The sequence below is a fragment of the Urocampus carinirostris genome, chromosome 1, assembly GCF_059441175.1.
Source record: "Urocampus carinirostris isolate Australia breed hairy pipefish chromosome 1, RoL_Ucar_1.0, whole genome shotgun sequence".
NCBI classification, from domain to species: domain Eukaryota; kingdom Metazoa; phylum Chordata; class Actinopteri; order Syngnathiformes; family Syngnathidae; genus Urocampus; species Urocampus carinirostris.
The window spans coordinates 8,123,974-8,144,845 of record NC_142349.1 but is presented as its reverse complement, the minus strand read 5'-3'; the positions used below and the strand labels follow the sequence as shown (position 1 = coordinate 8,144,845).

Below are 20,872 nucleotides of genomic sequence, written 5' to 3'. Positions count from 1 at the left end.
CTGTATCTCACATGCAGTTGGGAAAAAAAGTTGGTTGGGTTTGTTTGAGAAATAGTTCTGTCATGGAAAATTCCTCTGTGGCAGACAGAAAAAACAGGAAAGCTGATGACTAGTTAAAGAGTGAATAAAACTTTTCGTGTCGTGGGACACATTGGGTTAAAATAACTGACAAGGGGACAGACTAGGAGAAGATAACTATTGATTGATGGCTTGATTTGATAAGGAGTCTCAAATCTGTTTCCTTGGCAATACAGACGCTGCCGAGATCGGTTCCGGACGATCGTTCATAAGTTGAATTTGTTGTTTAAGGTTTAAACAAGTCTGTTTAAGGCTTGTTTACGTAACCTGTATTGTTTTGTACTAAAAAATAAACATTTAATAAAAAAATATGCTCTCTAAAGATAAATAAATTTAAGTTTAACTTACTTCCGGAAGATGAGCTTCAACAGTTAGGCGACTTCCTCCTCTGTGGTGGAGAGGGTCCGAAAAAAGCAATCCAAACATTTTCTCAACTACATCAAGCTTTCTTGTTCCACTTTCATTTCAAAAGAAACGACTCGCTTCTGCTTTATACTTTACACCAACCATATTGAACGATATATTAAAGAATAAACATGTTCTTAGCACACTGGAGATATAGTAGAGTATGTTTACACAGGAACTAGGAAGAGGAAGCGGATTTCTTCTTCAAGGTGGATGCTCTCACAGCACTACCTGCCGGTAGCGGCGGAAAGAAGCACTACAGTAATGTTTTGTACTCGTAAAAGGTGCACACAATACAAAATCTAATTTACAGCAAAGTTCAGATATTTTTCGACATTCAGAGAAAAATGTTCGTATCTACCAAGTTGAATGGTCATAAGTAGGGGAGCGTCTGTATATGAAGGCCAGTTTTTCTCCTATGCATTTATGAATAAATATATTTGCAGACAATGACACATAATTGTTATATTTCATTACCATCCAGCCATGCATTATATGCACCGCTTATCCTAAGTTGGGTCGTGGGGGTGCTGGAGCCCATCTCAGCTATCTTCGGGCAGTGGGGAGGGGACACCCTGAACTACTCGCCAGCCAATCGCAGGGCACACAGAGACAGATAATTCGCTCGCTCATTCACACCTAGGGACAATTTAGACCGGTCAATTAACCTGACTTACATGTTTTTGGAATGTGGTAGGAAACTGGAGTGCACGGAGAAGACCCACGCAGGCACGTGGAGAACATGCAAACTCCACATGAGGAGGCTGAAGTAGCTGGACTTGAACCTCTGTGGGGCTGCGCGCTAAGCACCTAGCTACCACGTATTTTTTTTTTTTTTTTTTTTTTTAATAAATAGTCCATTTTATCACAATTGTTTTGAACAGAATTAAAGTTCAGAAGTAAAGCAAATCAATATTATATGTCCTGAATTTAATAATATGCATTGAAAAGGTTTAAATGCATTCGACCTCGCTCAAAAGTGTTTTTAAATGAACATAATGATAAATACAATTGATACTTAATTGAAGAAAATACTCAAATGTAGATAAATGCTTCCTGAAATAATTGTATAATAATTAGTAATGTGACATGGAGGGGCACTGGGGGCAAGAATGGCACCAAAACATTGATTTTTATAGTAGTACTGTTCTGTTTTTACTTTATTTTATTTTGAATTTGTATAAGTTTCAATTGGCAAGCTGGATTAAAATACCTGCCCGTGTGTATGTGGCCTGCAGGCCGTAGTTTGCCTACCCCTTTTCTGGATGGAAAAAGTACTGTTATAGTGTCCAGTCACACAACATCATTTTAATCTTTAATTTAAGTCACTTCTCTATGCTTAGATTTCAATCTAAAAGAATAAAAATGTCTGAACACAAGAGTTATTATTTATTCAGGTCATATCTTTCAGGATTTTGATTGGATGGGTTATTGGTATACTGTACAGTAAATTGATATGTTACACTGGATTCCTTTAATATAAAATTCCTTTAATAAAATCCACATTGAAGTTTTTTTTTCAATTGTGTGGAAGAGTCTAGAAAGGTAAATTTCAACAACTATCACAGAGCCTTTGCCTGAGGGAGGACAAAAACCTGTGAAGCAGCCTCTTGGGCCTGGAAGTACAATTTATGTGAACGTGAAGCATCCAAAGTAATCTCGTTTTTTGCCTGAGCGCCACATTGCTGCTATCACGTCCTGCAGGATGTTGATGCATATGAAATAAAACCGACTTCAAAACTAATGCGTTAACCCTGAAGCTTTTTCTGTTACAACAAAGTAGCTCCACCCTGTGGGTCAAAGCAAGCGTGTCAAGTCTCTCCTGAATAGGGAAGTGGTTGGAAAGTCATGCATCAGCTTGAGACCTGGAAGGCTCCAAGTGCTGAGTTTGCTGCTGGGCATAGTTCACTCCTTCTGCCGCTTCATCTGTCAACACGGCACACCGTCTTGTCACCACATCCTGACATATTGTACGCCCAAAGGGGAGCGACACAATTGTTAGATCCGACAGAGAGCGCTAAGCCACGCCCACCATAGTTACGGTATCCATGTGAAACAAATAGGGGGGCCGAAACAACAGCAAGCGACTCTTTAGTCGTTATTCCTTATAGCATAGCTGTGTCATGTCTTTTCTCATTATGCAAATTTATCTCAAAAGACAATAAAAAAGGGTCTTAATCATTATATACAGAGTGAAATTCATGGCGGGCAGTACGGCGGGGCAGTGGTTAGCGCGTGTGCGGCACAGTTCTGAGGTCGTGGGAACCTCCTGCGTGGGTTCAAATCCAGCTACCGGCCTTACTGAGCGGAGTTTGTATGTTCTCCCCGTGCTTGCGTGGGTTTCCTCCAGGCACTCCGGTTTCCTCCCACATTCCAAAGACATGCATTTCAGGTGAATTGGCCGGTCCAAATTGTCCTTAGGTGTGACTGAGCGAGTGAGTTGTCTGTCCCCGTGTGCCCTGCGATTGGCTAGCAACCAGTTCAGGGTGTCCCCTACCCACTGCCCGGAGATGGCTGGGATGGGCTCCAGCCCCCCCGCAACCCTAATAAGCATAAGCGGTACAGCTAATGAGATGAGATGAGATGAGAAATTCATGGCATCAAGGTGTCCAAAGACACTAAGGGTGGATGCAAAATGTTGGCAATCTATGAGGAAGTCCGAAGCAACTACACATAGAAATAGATTCAGATTTGTGAGAGATAATGAGATATAGAGGATATACAAATGAGTGACCCAGCTAGATAGATAGATACTTTATTCATCCCCGTAGGGAAATTCACACTTCCAGCAGTATCCTTGTGTTGAAAATAAAACAATAATAAAATAAAAGGAATATAATACATAAATACCCAATGTAACGTGTTGATATAGAGTATTTAAATAGTGCCACATAAAATACACACTGTAATAAAAATAGGGTAATATGCAATGTGGGGGTGTGGTTTAATGTGGCTTTTACTCTGCCGGGTGGAGTTAAAGAGCCTCATGGCATGAGGAAGAAATGATCTCCTCAGTCTGTCCGTGGAACAAGACTGTGACAGCAGTCTGTCGCTGAAGCTGCTCTTCCGTTTGGAGATAATGCTGTGTTGTGGATGTGATGAATTGTCCATGATTGACCGCAGCTTTTTAAGTGCCCGTCTCTCAGCTACAGTTGTCAGGCTGTCCAGCTCTGTGCCCACAACAGAGCTCGCTTTCCTCACCAGTTTATTAAAACGAGAGGCATTCTTCTTCTTGGAGCTGCCTCCTCAACACGCTGCCGCATAGAAGAGGGCGCTTGCCACAACTGTCTCATAGAATTATTTCAGGAGCTTTTTGCAGATGTTGAAGGACGCCAGCCTTCTGAGGAAGTAAAGTTTGCTTTGACCTTTCCTGCATAGAGCTTCTGTGTTGGCAGTCCTGTCCAGTTTATTGTCCAGCTGCACACCCAGGTATTTGTATGTCTGGACAAATTCTACACATTCTCCTTTGATAGTTACAGGAACCGGGCGAGTTCTAGTTCTCCTGAAGTCCACCACCATCTCCCTGGTCTATGTGGTGTTCAGGTGCAGGTGGTTAGCGTCGCTCCATTTGACAAAGTCCTGAATCAATTTCCTGTACTCCTCCTCCTGCCCACTTCTGATAATCCCACGATAGCAGTGCCATCAGCAAACTTCTGCACGTGGCAGGACTCAGACTTGTACTGAAAGTCTGACGTATACAGGGTGAATAGGAATGGAGAGAGGACGGTCCTCTGCGGCGATCCTGTGCTGCTGACACAGTGTCCGATGTACAGCCCCCTGTTTCACATACTGGGGTCTGCCTGTCAGGTTGTCTGTAATCCATGCTACAAGGTGTGAGCTTACTCCCATCTCCGTCTGTTTACCACTAAGTAGCAGAGGCTGTATGGTGTTGTAGGCACTGGAGAAGTCCAAAAATGTAATCCTCACAGCACCCTTGCCCCTGTGCAGGTGAGAGAGGGATCGGTGTAGCAATCAAATTCATAAAAAAAGTTGTGCAATCTCAACCTGTTCCGAGTGTCAGACGAGGAACATAAAGAAACCAAATCCCGAGCATCACAAACCTGAAATCCTATAATTTACAAGTTTTACTTTAAAAGGAAACGCCACCTTCGCTTGAATTTGTTTTTGTCCCTGCTGACGATGTATGCTAACGAGGGCGCAGTGATATACTCAGAGAAAGTACAAGCGGCTGCCGTAACTGGAAAACTTCTTTCACTGACAACTAATCGACCCAACAGCAGCGTAATAAAAATAAAACACTTAATGTCGAACAAATACATTTGTTTCTGGTCCCATCGATCCTATGCATGTAGAAATGGTGAAGTCGCTAGTATGCCATACATCGTGTGTGATACAAAAGGGGGCAGGGCTGTCGTCTGCCTCGCCTTCTGATTGGCTGAAAACAGCGCTGATCTATTAATTCCTGTTGAGTATGTCGTAAATTCTTTGATCAACTATGTGGCTGCAACATCCCTTCAGTGCACCGATTTCTGCATTTTTGAATTATGTTTCCCCTTTTTGCTGTGTTTACAATTATCTTTATAGTACTTCCAGTTCTTCGAGTACACTAATCTCCAAGCAGCGACTTCAGCGACTTCACAGCTACTTTCTCTTTGCCTCAAACCTCTCATTTTGATTGATTACTGTCGCATATTAAAATCGAACTCATTCTTTAAAAGCACAATGTTTTACGATAAGTGATATTATCTGGTCCAATAACTGCAGGAATCCATAACATTTGCTTTGGAAACACAATCATTTTAACATTGTAATTCTGTAGTTAAAAACAAAAAAATGTATTCTTGACACTGAAAAAAATTCCGAGTATGTAAAAAAAAAATCTCTTCTAGGTAATTTTCATCATTTAAATAAATGCAAACCAAATGCTCCTTCTGGCCCCCAGAATGCAGTAAATTATATCATCTCAGTTTAAGTAGGCCAAGTTTTGTAGTTTGATGGGATGTAGTCTAATCTTATTGCTCATGCACTGCTAACACTGTCAATTTGTATTTGTTTTTCATACATTTAATACAATTAAGGCAAACATCATATTTTTTGACATAGTTCTCACTTGAATATGTACAGCGTGGTGAGTTGGTTCAGGTGAATTTAATATGCAGGATAGGCTACTTTAGTACAGGTAGGCTTAATGATTAAGCCGAATACTCAAAAACTAAAGTGAGCTAACATTTTAAGTTTACATTATTTTACTGAGGGGGGCAGCACGGCGGCGCAGTGGTTAGCGCTTGTGCGGCACAGTTCATGTCATGGGAACCTGTCGTGGGTTCAAATCCAGCTCCAGACATTCTGTGCGGAGTTTGTATGTTCTCCCCGTGCTTGCGTGGGTTTCCTCCGGGCACTCCGGTTTCCTCCCACATTCCAAAAACATGCATTTCAGGTGAATTGGCTGGTCCAAATTGTCCCTAGGTGTGAATGAGCGAATGAGTTGTCTGTCCCTGTGTGCCCTGCGATTGGCTGGCAACCAGTTCAGGGTGTCCCCTGCCCACTGCCCAAAGATGGCTGGGATGGGCTCCAGCCCCCCCGCGACCCTAATGAGGATAAGCGGTACGGCTAATGAGATGAGATGAGATGAGATTATTTTACTGAGCCTGCCCCAGAGCCAAACCTGGTTTAGATAAACTGACCACTTACTGGGTAAATTGTTGCACCTGTTTTTTTTTTCTTGTGCTCTATATGAATGTGATATGCTTACAGTTTAGTAGACACCAAAAATAAGGTGTGAAAACATCCATTGGTTTTGAGCTAGGAAGGAGAACAAGAGAGAACTGTACGACAACCCTCGAGATGCTAAAATTCCAACCTTTTCTCCTTGAGAGTTCAAAATTAATTTTAATCGTTTTTTCTCATTTCAGGTGTCTTCTAAACATCAAACTTATCTTTTGGCCCTTGGAGCAGGAGCTTGTTACCAGCCATGTTCTTACAAAGGACGTTCTTTTGTTTAACGCAATTTATTAAGTCTCTCTTTTTTAAAAGTACGAAAAGAAACTAGGATGAGATGAGACATTTTTTACATTTAGACAACCCATTGTACATTGTCGAGAAACGTGCCTGTATATGCAAAGTATTAGCATTATTATTGATATTATTATTGATATTAGTATTGATATTATTATAATGTAGATCTCACAAATGCTAAGTGGGAATTATTTTTCATTTTGGTGAGTGGAAGCCAAGTAAAGAAAATTGTTTTTAACTTCATTGGGTTTCACTGTAAGACGAGCTAAATATAAACTGGTCATCTGAGGCACTGTTTCCATTATTTAACTTTCTGACATCAAAAGTATTTTACTAGGTTACTTACCAGATTTGGATCTGCATGCTAACTGAAGCGTCCCAGGCAAAAGAAAGTCACACACAAGCTCAACAAACTGGCTCGCACAATTTTTGCATGGCACTCGTCAAAAGAACGGCTTTGGAGCTGATATCAGACTGAAATCCGATACCAATAGTGGATCGGGACACCGCTAGTTTGAATCCTCTCAATGCCAAGGATTGAAGGAAATAACAATGATGAATGTGTGATGCATAATCTCTCAGCCCAGTGCTGCCTTGTTTACTTGGCTGGAATGTAAATGGTCTGCATTTATACAGCGCTAATTAAGTCACTGAAGACCTTCCAAAGCGCTTTACAATGTGCTTCACACTTAACCATTCACACACTGATAGCGGCATCAGCCATGCAAGACAACGATCCGCTTATCTGGGGCATTAGGGATTCAGTGTCTTACCCAAGGATATTTCGACAAAGAAAACGGAGGAGATCCTGCGACTCATTGATCCCAAGACGAGCGCTTTACCTCCTGAGCTACTGCCGCCCCAACAACAGCTGTAGTGCAAAGCAAAATGTAAAGGTTCCCATGACGTTTTTTTTTAGCATTATGTTCTGCTCAATATTTCAGCCAAATCCTGGATAAGCAAAGCAGCAGTTTAAGGTTTTCATTACAATGAAGGAAAAAAAAGGTTGATAAAACAGAATATTTGGGGTTTTTGAGTCCAGAACAATGCAGTAATGTTTTCTCAAGTGCACTTTCAAAATGGCTGTCAATCACTTACATACGAAAGGTGTGCAACACAGAAGTTAGTGGAAAATTCCCAAGGCACCATCTTCATACCTGGCATTTGTCCAGACTGAATTCTGCCTGTCCTGCATGTGGTTTGATAAGACTCAAGGCCTCCCTCCCAACAGTAAATCAGAATTCCACAAATAATAATAATAATAATAATAATAATAATAATGTCCTTGTATTGTCATTCTGTGTAACAATGTACACAGAACGAAATGTCGATTGCACCTGACCCGTTGTAGCGAGCCGATGCAGCCGCAGCCAACAGAGGGCGCCGCTGACCACTTTTTAAGTCTTAGGAATGACTCGGCCGGGGCGCGAACCACCGACCATAGTAGAGACTATATAAGGACGAGATAACTAGATATACAGTGGCGACAAGTGAATAAAACAACAATAAATAAGTAAAGCAGTAAATTAAAAAAATATATAATTTTAAATTGCATTGATTACAGCTAAAAGAATGAACTTGATTAAATATTGATGTGATGATTAAGAGATTGAAAATAATTTTACTGGAAAACTCCCACAATTATGACTTCATACAGTGGTCCACTTTAATATTTTAACAAAAATTGATGACTGCAGAAATATTATACCGTATTTTTCAGTTATTTGTGCTTTACCCCAAAAACTGGGCCTTAATTGTTTTGTTATTTTCCTATACTCAATTTTTCTTGCTACTTGAATAAGACTTAAAAAAAAAACATTTGAATTCGTCAATAAACGACTTTTACTAATCGTACACATCCATGAAATACCTGGATGCCATCCAAGAAGTGCAATGTGTTCTGCCTACACGACTTAGTCACAGATGTTTGTTAAGCTGCCTTGGAGCTGCTGAGGAGCGGCTGGGCAGCCTAATGTCACATGTCTGATCTCAAAAGGACAAAATGAAGGCTTAATCTCCCCATGGCCATGATGTAAGCATGCTTTCTTCTGACTTGCCCTCATTTTTTTGTTTTGTTCCCCGGTTTTCCTGTCCCTCTGAGATATGAATTGTCTTCCCTTGTTTTTCTTTTCTGATGTGTTTTCTGCTGTTTGTGTGATCAGAGCATCAGAACCATGCACGAGAACTAGTGAAGAAGGCCGACCTATCTCAATGGGACGCTCTGGTCATCTTGTCAGGAGATGGGCTGCTCTTTGAGGTGCCAACCCTCGCATGTTTTTTTTTTGTGTAGTTGATATGTCCTCAATATTTGTCGCATGAATGTTGTTCATTCAGGTGATAAACGGGCTGATGGAGCGTGACGACTGGCAAGAGGCTATCCAGACCCCTTTGGGGATCCTGCCGGGTGGCTCTGGCAATGCCCTGGCTGCCTCTGTCCACCAATACTCACAGTGAGTTTGTTATCAATGAGCTATTTACTGTATTTTCTACACTATATGGCACACCGGATTATAAGGCAAACCCCGTAAAATTAGTCTTTTCTGATATTTATTTTCTTACACAAGGCAAACCAGACTATAAAGCACAAATAATTACAATTAGAGTAAGGGTATTACATTGATTGATCAGTTGGAATATATCGCTTATTACAATAGTAAAAATTGAAAGCAGAGGGAATCAAACCCAGATCGCAGCGGGGACAGATCCTGCCCACTACTTGGGATACAAATGACACAAAAAGGTATTCGGTTCTATCTTATCAACTCACTATTTCTAGTCACGACACCACATTTTTGAACGAAATAGGGCAGATTGGACCCTTCAAAGAAATGTTGTTAACTGTGCGCAGACGAAAACTTCAGGTGTATGGTCAGGTCACGAGATCCTCAGGACTGGCCAAGGTAATTCTCCAAGGCACAGTCCAAGGGGGCAGGAGAAGAAGAAGACTGAAAAAGATTTGGGCTGACATTTAGGAATGGACTCTAGACAACTTTGGCACGACCCGAGAAAAGGGGCCATCAACAGTAAAGAAGGCTGTCCAGAGTTGTTTCCTCATTGGTGCCCTGACTACCCAAGCGTCTAAGGGATCCTTAGAACCACATTGTTGATGTTATTATGTGGCCGGGCCGGGAGAATATTGTCGGAAATTCAACCGCTCCGTGATACATAGAATGCATTGTGGGAGAAGAACACAGCATTCCAAACACTTGCTACCTACAGTGAAATGTGGTGGTGGTTCCATCATTTTGTGGGGTTGTGTGGCTTCTGCAGTTACTGGCAATCCTGTTTAATTTAAAGGTCACATGGATTCCAGTCAGTATCATCAGATACATACAAAAAATGTTCAAGAATCAGTGACCAAATCTAATTTTTGTCGTGACCGGGTACTTCAATAAGACAATGACCCCAAACACTGCTCCAACTTTACTGAGGGATTCATGCAGAGGAACAAGTACAACGTTTTTGAATGGGCATCTCAGTTCCCAGACCTGAATACTGTATCATTAAAAATCTGGGGTGTGATTTAAAGCGGGATGTCTATGTATGAAATCCATCAAAACTCACTGAAATTGAGATGTTTTGTAAATAACAATGTTCAAAATACCCTCAAACACAATGTTGGAAATTATAGGATGCATTTGAGGCTGTTATTTCTGCATAAGGAGGCTATACTAATTGAAGATTTTTCGTCTAGTGTGCCTAAACTATTGAACCTTCCTACTTTTGTTTAAATGTTTGCACACTTTCTGTACATAATTCATATTTAATGTACCTTTTAAATGTCACTGTGTTTGTCTGACATAAAACGTATATAACTGAAATTGCTGATCCTAACAATTGATGATTTAAAAACAAACATTTTGAAAAAGATAAGGGGTGCCCAACCTTTTTCATGGAACTCTATATATCCACCTGATGTGGCCTAAAAAGGGTGTGATTTATCTTCTTCCTGTGCAATCATGCCCTTAGCTGACTGGGCACATCGTCTATCTGGAATGATGAGAATTTTCGTTGCAGCAGAAAAGATCACTTTGTGGCTGAAAACAAAGATTGAAATAATGTAATAATTTACTGGGGTAGCAAAATTGTCTTTGTGCAGGGTCAAATTACATTTTGGTTGCCTGCAAGTTGCCTGCCACTTATAGCAGTGAAACGGCATAAATGTGTGATTAAAGCTCATGTAATGGTCTTTTGATGTCAGGTTCATAATTTGAAACAAGAAGCACATAAAATGAAAGAAAATTGATGATCTTTGTCTTTACATTTTAACAACATCAACAACTAGCAGTGATATCCCAAATAAAGTTACATTTTGTACCTTGTCTTGTTCTCTCCCTTTCCAAACAAATATGACCACATCCCATGTCATAATTTGCTCCAAATGGAGTTTAGAATATGACTTCAATTCACATTTTTTATGACCTGTAATTGTAATGCCAAAGGTCCTGTACAAATAATTTCTTGCATCCCTAGGTCACCCCCTGCTTGGAACGAAGAACTACTCCTGAGTTGTGGGTTCATGCTGTGCAAAGGACTGGTGGGTCCCATGGACTTGGTGTCCATCCACTTGGCCTCCAAGCGGCACGTGTTTTCCTTCCTGTCCTTAGCTTGGGGTTTTGTGGCTGACGTTGACATCGAGAGCGAAAAGTACCGCCATGTAGGTGCCATTCGCTTCTTGATGGGCACGCTGGTACGCCTGGCCTCACTCCGTGTGTATCAGGGCAGGTTGGCCTACCTGCCGGCGAAGGAGAAGCCGGACCTTCCCTCTACGCCTCAGCGGCCCTCATTGTGCTCCTCTCTCCTCTGCCAGCTCATTCCGAACAACTCACCAGGGCAAAAACTCCCCCGTCTCTGCAACCAAAGCACCATCAGCAACTCCTCCGTTCACTCCGCAAGACTGGCTATGCCTAATGATGGCAAAGCCACGGCCCCTTCAGACTCTCTGCTACCATCCTTGGACGAGCCTGTACCAGAAAGCTGGACTATTGTGAAGACTAAGGACTTTGTATTGGTTTTAGCAATTTACCAGTCTCATCTGGCAGAAAACCTTTGGGCCGTCCCTGGCGCAGAAGCGGACGACGGCATCATCCACCTCATGTACGTGACTGCTGGAATATCTCGTCCTGCCCTCCTTCGCCTCTTCCTGGCCATGGAGAAAGGAGCACATCTGTCCTGTGATTGCCCCCACTTGGTTTACGAGAAGGTGCAAGCGCTCCGGCTGGAGCCGGTCTCCAGCCAGGGCGTAATTACTGTGGACGGGGAGATTGTGGAACACGGTCCGGTTCAGGCTCAAATCCACCCCGGGCTGGCCAGACTCATTTATGGATGAAGGCAGATTATGTTAATCTTCTCGTTGGAGTGCTTTCATGTTTGGCCTTTTCGCTCATCGTATATGTTGTGCTTTCATAAGTGCCAAAGACTTTTAAGACGCGTCTGTGAATTCATGTATTTTTATACTCAATCCTGTTTTTTAAGCCCTGCCCTCATGCAATGTTTAGGATTCAGGGTCCAAGCAATGGATTGTTGCCCTTTGCCGCTGGCTGTTCCAAGCAACGCCTCTTGAGAGGTTGCAAGCATCGTAACGGGAACCTCCTCCCATTCATTTGAGCAATTTAAATACATTGTACGTGTGAGGGTACATTAAAATGTTGGGCATAGTGTAGTCGCAGCAGAGGAGTGCATTGTGAACTCTGCTGTCAGACCCGATCAGCACGGCCCACATGAAAAACAAGCACATTTTTTCCATGGATGGGAGGGGTTATTGTTAGGGCGAATGCTGGGGGACTCTGACTGAGCGGAAAGACAACCTTGAGAAAAATGGAACTCATCTCTCTGTAGATGGCAGGGGTGAGATTGGGCCTAAAACTCCAGCCCGAACCAACCCAGGCCCGCGCGTAATGAAGTCCGACCCAGCCTGACCAATTTACTTGATATACAGGGCGTAGCCCGAAGGAATCTCGAAATTTCATGTTATTTGCGACAACTTGGGAGGAGCAGAGGTGATATATGGTAACAAATTAAAGCCTGTCTATTGTAACAAAATCTAAGTTAAAAAAGACTGTTTAAACGTTTGCATACTTTATATTTCTTTGTCTACAGAGGTTACATTAACAGACATTGATACATCATTGACGGATTTTTTTAAGAGTTGACGGGAACATTTGAAGGCCAGCCGTCATTTTGACAGGTTTAAAATTGGACCATGATACACGTCTTTAAGAATTTAGCACAGAACTTTAAGTGAGGCAGAAGCGGAGAGACAAAGAAGAACAATGACAAGTGGATAATAGACAGAGACAGGAAGGAGTTCTTTTGAATCAACAGTTTATTTTTTTTTTAGGTGTAGGATCCACACATTGTTTTACATTTTTACATAAATGTCAGCAAGAGAGATCCGGGCCTCACCCTAACTTAATGATTGACATTTCAGGTCTAACTTGGGCCGAAATTCGAGAGGGACTCTGGCTTGGGCTTAAGATCTTACCTCCGGTAGATTGTAGAAAGAAAGTTGAGGAAAAGCAAACATATATTGAGAGTTACACAATTGAAGGCACAACTACAGCACGTAATAATAATAATTTTGTTAAAATGTGACAATAGAACTAAAAACACAAATAATTCAAAGTCAACTTTGAAAAAATATACAGAAGCACACATGATGATTTGCAAGGGTTGTAAGTGGCATTATTGAATTTAAGTTGGGGGTTTTCACACACATTTATTAAGCCGTTTTATTTAGATGTAAATGGGAGCTAAACCAAAGAACAACAGTATACCCGTATAACGATCTTAGATCCCATTCTAAATAAGGCAATCTGCATCTGTAAATTATGAGTTAAAGCCCTAGTGTGTATTATACATCAACTCCTCGAGCAGTAACATGCGGTGAGGTTCTTGTTGGATGTGGTAGTCAGAGTTACAAAAAAATAAACCTGCATTATATTCATCATTTGATTGGATAAACTAGAAAGTTATATATAAACTGTAACATAAAATTGTTATGTATAAATAATATGTTACCCTAATTTATATATTAAATCTATGTGCTGCCTCTTTTGAATAAAAGCTTCAGTAGATAGATAATTCTCTATTTTTAAAAACACAACAATAAAATGGCTTGTCTTGCTGTTAGTCAGCTGATACAATCAATAATTGTTTGGAGCTGAAGAGTGCACAAATCAGAATCCTTGGTCTCATTTTCGTCTTCTGCTATTCGGCCAAACAAATCCTGTGCCTCACTCTGCCATCTGCAGGCTCATCCATAGATACATACAAGCCCTTTTGTATTGACTTTCCCTTTTTTAACGAGTTTATGGAAAAGTGTGTCTGAATGCTTATGGTGTTTCACCTTACCTTTTGAGTTTTAGTGCTGTAGGCCGAAACCTGTGTCCCAAATCGGTTAACTTCGGTTAAACATCTTTTATAGGTTAATGAGCTATCACCTAATGTGTCCTTATTAGAAAGTTTTTTGTCATTTGAATAAATAACAGTTCTAACAGCAGCACATTCTTTCTTTCCTGATGCAGCAGTGGAAATACAGACATGAATACACCAATATGCAATACACCAATATTCATATTTGTAATCCGACAGGCAATAATATAGATCTCATTGAAACTGACTGTTTTCCTGTTGAGTTTTACTTTAAAGGTTAATCTTTTTTTTTTTTTTAGCATTTTTAACCATCTTATTCAATTTATTTGTATTACAAAAAAACGGAGATTCAACCATTTGTATGTTAACTTAAATTAAAAAAAAACCTTCATAGTTCAGAGTAGCAGGCCCAAAATACCCCCCCCCCCTCCTTGTTTTCAGTAGTGCTACGTTTGAATCAATCAACAACTATTTGATGGCTATAAAACATTTCATGCAGTTACAGCTACAACACATGAAAAAGCATCAATAATAAATTCATAAAATAGCAATATTATTAAGAAGTAAAGCCACATTTTACCCACCAAAAACATGTTTTTTTTTGTTTACAAAATCCATCCTCTTTCCTCAGGATGATTTCAATTTCTCAGATTATCCGTGTGGTTCAGTTCCATTAAGAAGTTACTTTCTATTGGCATAGAAGTAATTCTGAAAGTTGTCTGTCCCGTTGTATTTCTTGCCCAAGTTTTTATCCAATTTAGGGCTGGAAACGTCCAGTCCATTGAGGCAGTCGACGAGGGGATATTTTTCGGCACCTTTTCGTTGTTATACTTCCAAGTCAATCATAGCATATAAAACCGCCGACGTTTCCTCCCGCCTACTAGAAGGCCCTGGGCTGCGTACACGGAATCCAATTGGTTATACCAACAGCTGCATCGTCACTTATTTTATGTCTTAGGGCCTGCAGAACTGATTGTGAAGGCCTCTGGGTAGAAAAACAATTGTTCATGTGTGAGGATTTTCTGGTAACTGTGAGAGTTCGACTGAAATTGCTATAACCCATAGGTAGGCCGTCAGGGTGTCCAAAGCCTACGGAATTTCTCAAACATGTGATGTTAATTATATTCTGTCTATAAATCAAACAAGTTTAAATTGTCTGTCTGCTTCCTTTCATTGCTTTTCTCCTGGTTGCAATGATGTGTGCTTTCATATTTAAGCATCACATTTCAGCCATAACTTGTTGCCAGGTAAGAATCTATCCTGTGCATACTGTTAGAAAATATATACATTTGGAGGTGAATGAGTTCTGTTTTAATGTAAGAGTTTTTAGTTTAATTTAAGTTTTTTTAGGGTGGGATGATGTTAGATTTTCCATTTTGACATGTTCTTTAATGATATATGTGCAGGTGATTTTTGTGGTTGTTAGAGATTGTTGAGTAGACGAGACTATTATTCCATGAGATATTTTATGTATCACGAATAGCATCGAGTGTAACAATATTAAAGAGTGTGAGATATTTTTTGGGTGTGTGTGTGATGGCTTAATTTTGCATCTAACCACAGTTACTGAATGTAAATGGTTACATTGCTTGAATATGTGTGCATGAGTGATTTTTTCTTTGAAGGGACTGTGTATATTGTTTGACCACTAGATGTTGCTGTCCTGTACAACTGAAAACGAGCACCTAAAAGCACTGGGAAGACTACAAACTACGGAGACACATGATGACTAAACTATTTTCACTTCTCATTATTTTGCTCAGCCTTTTTGAGGTTTTTGGGTACCTGTCAGTTATGTCAAATCCCTGGAGGGGATGGTCTTGTTATTTAAAACAACTTCAACTTTTTCGATCTACTTTGCCTATTATTAAAAACAATATTGTTATTGAGGCACTAAACGATACACACTTCCCCTTTAAGCCTGACTGTTCTTGTTTTTTCCCCCAAATGAATATACAATTTTCAAAGATTCAGGCTTTCTTCTGTGTATGGTCTTAGGTATATGTGTCCAGGCATTAATGCGATAATTTTTGGGGTGCCTGTTTTAAAGTAGGGTGCTTACCGTTTGCTGGGGAACAAAATACATGATTATTTCTGCAATTTTGTACATGCGAAAGTATTTTTATTTGTATTTATGAGAGGTACCAGGCAGGGGTGGTTAGGTTTTAGAGCTTTGATAACTGAGCAGTGAGCACCCTGAGTGACTGGCTGGTTATTGTTATTATTATCCATTTATCCATCCATCCATTATCTGTACCGCTTATCCTCATTAGGGTCGCGGGACATTATTATCTCATCTCATCTCATCTCATTAGCCATACCGCTTATCCTCATCAGGGTCACGGGGGGGTATTATTATTATTATTATTATTCATTTCACTTTCAACATTCAGGATTTAGGATTATTCAACATTGTTCAGAAGCTGTCATTTCCCATTTGTGAACATCACATTAGACTTTGTGATTAGCAGGAACACTAATACTAATGCAGCTAACGCAACTAATATCTGTTGATGATAACTAAGTCACGATATTGGCTTGTAAATTACGTGTTCAACATTACAACTGTATAACATACACTCACGATAATACACCAGAGCCTTCACAGACTCCGCCGCTATGCCGCAAGTGACACTTGGAGGAGCGAGGAGGGGGGTGAGAGCAGTGCTAGGAATCAAACGGATGTAACCGTTTTAAGGCAATGAAGTATATCCGACGCTGCATTGTTCACATTTTTGTTTTGGTATTCTTTTTTTATATTTTAATGTAGCGTTTTTTGTCATATTCAAGACTATTCTTAAAACGCTATAATTTTTGGGGGTGCTTGGACTGAATTTGGGGGTGCTTGAACACTCCCAAAAACACCTGGTTACGCCCATGGTACCAGCGAGGCTGTATCATAGTAGTCTAGCAAATTTGATTATTTTTATCGACCTCTCATTTGAATTTAAAATGTTTAAAGCAATGTTCCTGAAGTAAACTAGCCAAGAGCATCATTAGAGCAGGAAATTCATTTTTTGTATGTTTACGTTCAAATTTTGCATCTTTTGTTATTTGAACAACATCCAGTCCTGACATGGAATGTTTACTATGTATTATCATGGTTACACACTTGAGGACATGTGGTTCTCCATTTACAGCAAATATTTTTTTCCGATTCTATGCTGACTTTTTGGGGGTTATATAATGCCCTCTTCTCAGACCGCCTCTACAATCGTGTCTTTTGACTTAAATCTTGAGAGGATTAAGCACAGTTGTTTTCTGATGGCCAGGGGTAAGAGTGGGGTAGCCAACAATCATCTAATTGTATCCTGCTGCCAGATGTATTTAGGTTTAATTTCTATAAACTATTGTTCTCTGTAAGATTTAGTTGCACTACTGATGGTTCTCTATGATAAATAATTCCACTTGCTGCTGTAATGTACCGTCTGAACACATTTGGAATGGCTAGTGTCTTTGTCATGAGATTTTATGCATAATTTAGGAAATGTCTCACTGAGTTATGTACAGAAATCAGGTCAAAACTCACTGATGCAGTGGGGTTTGTTTCGAATTTTTAAACCTTAAAAAATGATGCTGTACACAGAATACAATGCTGGACTTAAGGTGTAATTTGAATGACACATTTGCAAGCTTAACATAATTTACATATGCAGTATAACGACAGTCATGGTATTGTTGTTGTCTTGTTTCTAAATGAATTTGAAAGGCAGTTGAAGCTGTTTTTCAGTAATGTGTTATGAACAGTAAAGTTGGTTCAATTACTTTTGAATTTACGACTTTATTTGCTATTTGTACGATCTTAAAAGCCCACAAAGAAATAAACTACTCAGGATAAGACACATTTTTATATTGTTGTGTCACTTGCCATTGACTATATTTAGCATCCTGCACATAACAATTCATGTAGTCATTTTTTATGTAGTTGTTGACCTGTGTACTCCAGACAAGCAACATCTTTTTCCATTCCTTTTACATCCATTCAGTTTCTAAATTACTCGTTATCTTAACAAATAAGAGATCTAGGTACAATTTGCTGTGATCGGTATTATTTTAAATACACTATAACAATACTACTCATAGTCCTGGTTTCCTGGTACAGAGCCATAGTAAAATTCATTTTGGGATATGGGATTAAGGTGTGGTATACTGGGAGCACGGCAGCAGACAGAACAACCTTATAGTCATCAACACAGCCCAGAACATCATTGACTGGAGGACATTGCTGGCTTAAGGTAACGCAGTAGAGCCAACCGCATTGTAAAGGAACCCTCTCACTCTGGCCACCACCTCTTTGACCTTTTGTCCTCTGGTAGACACCACAGGTCCTTCAAAACAAAGACTAAAAGGCTCAGAGACAGTTTCTTCCCCGGGTTATCACCACCCTAAACAAGCTCACAAGACTCACAACATATATAGAAAAAAATATAATTTATTTTTTATTATTTCAAATGTTATTTCGGAAACATGTTGCTACTATTGTCATTGCCCTATTTTTATTGAAAATCGCTTTTAATGCATATACCACTTGGGCCAGTCTCCAAACACTACTTTGTAAATATTTCCCTATTTATGCTACGATTATTTTTTATAGTCAAGTCAAGTCATTTTTATATGTATAGCCCTTAATCACAAAGGGTCTCAAAGGGCTGCACAGGTTATTGCACAGACTATTATTACAGACTATTATGACACCAACCCCTGATCTGAAACCAAAATGAGGGCAAGGAAAAACTCAAAAACCTCAACATGAGGAAAATGAAGAAAACTTGAGAAGGGACCGCACATGTGGTGATCCCCCTTTCAGGATGACCAGGATGCAATGGATGTTACAATAACAAATAATACACAGATATTGTCAACAAAAAAATATAGGTTATTCATATGCTATAAAGTAGAAGTGTGTTTTAAGCTTAGATTTAAACATTTCCACTGAGGTTGCAGATCGGATTTTGGGGGGAAGAGCATTCCGCAGCACCGTTGCCCGGACGGAGAACGCTCTCGAACCTGCGGAACTCTTCTTGGCTCTTGGGATCACCAGTAGACCAGCGCTTTCAGAACGAAGGTTCCGAACCGGAACACAGGGGGAAATTAAATCTGAAAGATATGAGGGGGCAGGTCCATGCATGATTTTGTATAGTACCAAGAGAACCTTAAAATCACATCTTAAGCTAACAGGGAGCCAATACAGGTTAGCTAAAATCGGGGTAATGTGATCAAACTTTCTTGTCTTAGTTAAAAGCCTCGCTGTAGCATTTTGTACTAGCTGAAGACTCTTGATTTTGGACTTCGGGAGACCGGAGAGTAGTGCATTACAATAATCGAGACGGGAAGCAACAAACGCGTGAATTATAATCTTCGCATCCACCGGAGACAGCATAGGACAAATTTTAGCAATGTTGCGAAGATGGAAGAAAGCTGGTCTAATAATTTTTTTCACGTCTGTTTGAAAGGACGAATCGGGGTCAAATATGACACCTAAATTTTTAACTGATTCGCTCTGGGTGATATGACATTTGTCAATGTTCACAGCAGTTTTTGAGAACAACTCACGGCATTTAGATGGACCAATAACTAACATTTCCATCTTTTCATAGTTAAGGCACAAGAAGTTGAGTGACATCCACTCTTTTCTTTCAGTGAGGCAAGCCTCCAAATTTCCACAATTTAGTGTGGCAGATTTCTCTAACGGAAGATATAATTGAGTGTTATCTGTGGAGCAATGGAAACTGATATTATACTTGCGAATTATATCACCTAATGGAAGCATGTAAATGCTGAAAAGAAGGGGGCCAAGTATTGAACCCTGCGTAACACCACAGGTAACACTAAAGGGCTCCTATGTCATTTCGCCATATTTAACACAGTGCGCCCTATCCGAGAGGTAGTATCTGAACCATAAGAGGGTGGTTCCTGAGAGACCAATCCATTTTTCCAACCGTTTTAGTAAGATATTATGGTCCACAGTGTCAAAAGCAGCACTAACGTCCAACACCAGCAAGAGGGATGAAGCGCTGGAGTCCATTGCCAGTAGAAGATCATTGGTTACTTTAATCAGGGCTGTCTCAATAGAGTGGTTAGCCCTGAATCCTGATTGTATTGATTCAAAAAGATTATATTATTTTTTTTTTCAAGTCTCATGAGTGCCATGTCTTATGTTCCTGCAATCAACGTTCAACATGTAATTATCAATGATAATAAAAAACATTCTATTTCAATCTACTACTACAACCACTACTTTTACTATTTATTATTATTATTATTATTATTATTATTATTATTATTATTATTATTATTATTATTATTATTATCATCATCATTATCATATAACTCTTTACATCAGGGGTGAACAAACTTCGGCCCACAGGCCGGATCATGCCTTCTGATGGATTTAATCCGGCCCATGAGAAATATTGACCTACACTTTTAAATACTGTATGCCCACTAGATTTTGCCAAATCCAAGTCCCTCCCAAAGCTTTATTTGCTGACTGCCAGACAAAATTTAAGGAATGAAACATCTCGATATTACTATTATTATTATTATTATTATTTAAATACTCAATTAAAAGACCTGAGTTTCTCTCTGTCAAAGTTTAAAGAAGCTTTATCTCCTTTCTATAATAAGATACGGACTCTAACTGCAAAGTTCCCATATCATTATGTTTAAAAATAATGGCAAAAGCAGACAAATACTTTTAAAGCATTAAATATAGGACTAAATATAATGCTAAAATATATTTTTTAAAAAGCACTACTAATTCAAATGGTTTGTTATGTTGGTGTCTTTCTCATTCTGTTTCCCTACTAGTGCCCCCATAAAACTATATTTTTCATTGTGCCAATGGCCAAAATTTAGATAGCTGGCTACATTTTTCTGTATTTGTTTTTTTGAATTAATTTTATTGAACAATGTATTGAATTTTGGCAATAAAACACTTCCTAAGCATCCCTATTGCGTTGAGTCTTTCAATGCAAATGATCAAATGTAGTGCTTAAAAAGGGGCTATATTACTTTTCTGATACTTCTACTACGTTTT

The 20,872-nt window shown here is 39.7% G+C and overlaps 1 protein-coding gene across 1 annotated transcript in view; it reads left to right on the top strand.

Annotated features, from left to right (window-relative positions):
* Positions 1–17,605, top strand: part of LOC148373391 (sphingosine kinase 1-like) — a 41,019-nt gene extending 23,414 nt beyond the window's left edge. The window contains exons 4-6 of the mRNA XM_088354579.1: positions 8,622–8,716; positions 8,794–8,909; positions 10,933–17,605. Of these exons, the coding sequence (XP_088210705.1) occupies positions 8,622–8,716; positions 8,794–8,909; positions 10,933–11,788 (1,067 nt within the window). The 3' untranslated portion in view covers positions 11,789–17,605. The remainder of the gene's footprint in view (positions 1–8,621; positions 8,717–8,793; positions 8,910–10,932) is intronic.
* Positions 17,606–20,872: the final 3,267 nt, after the last annotated feature.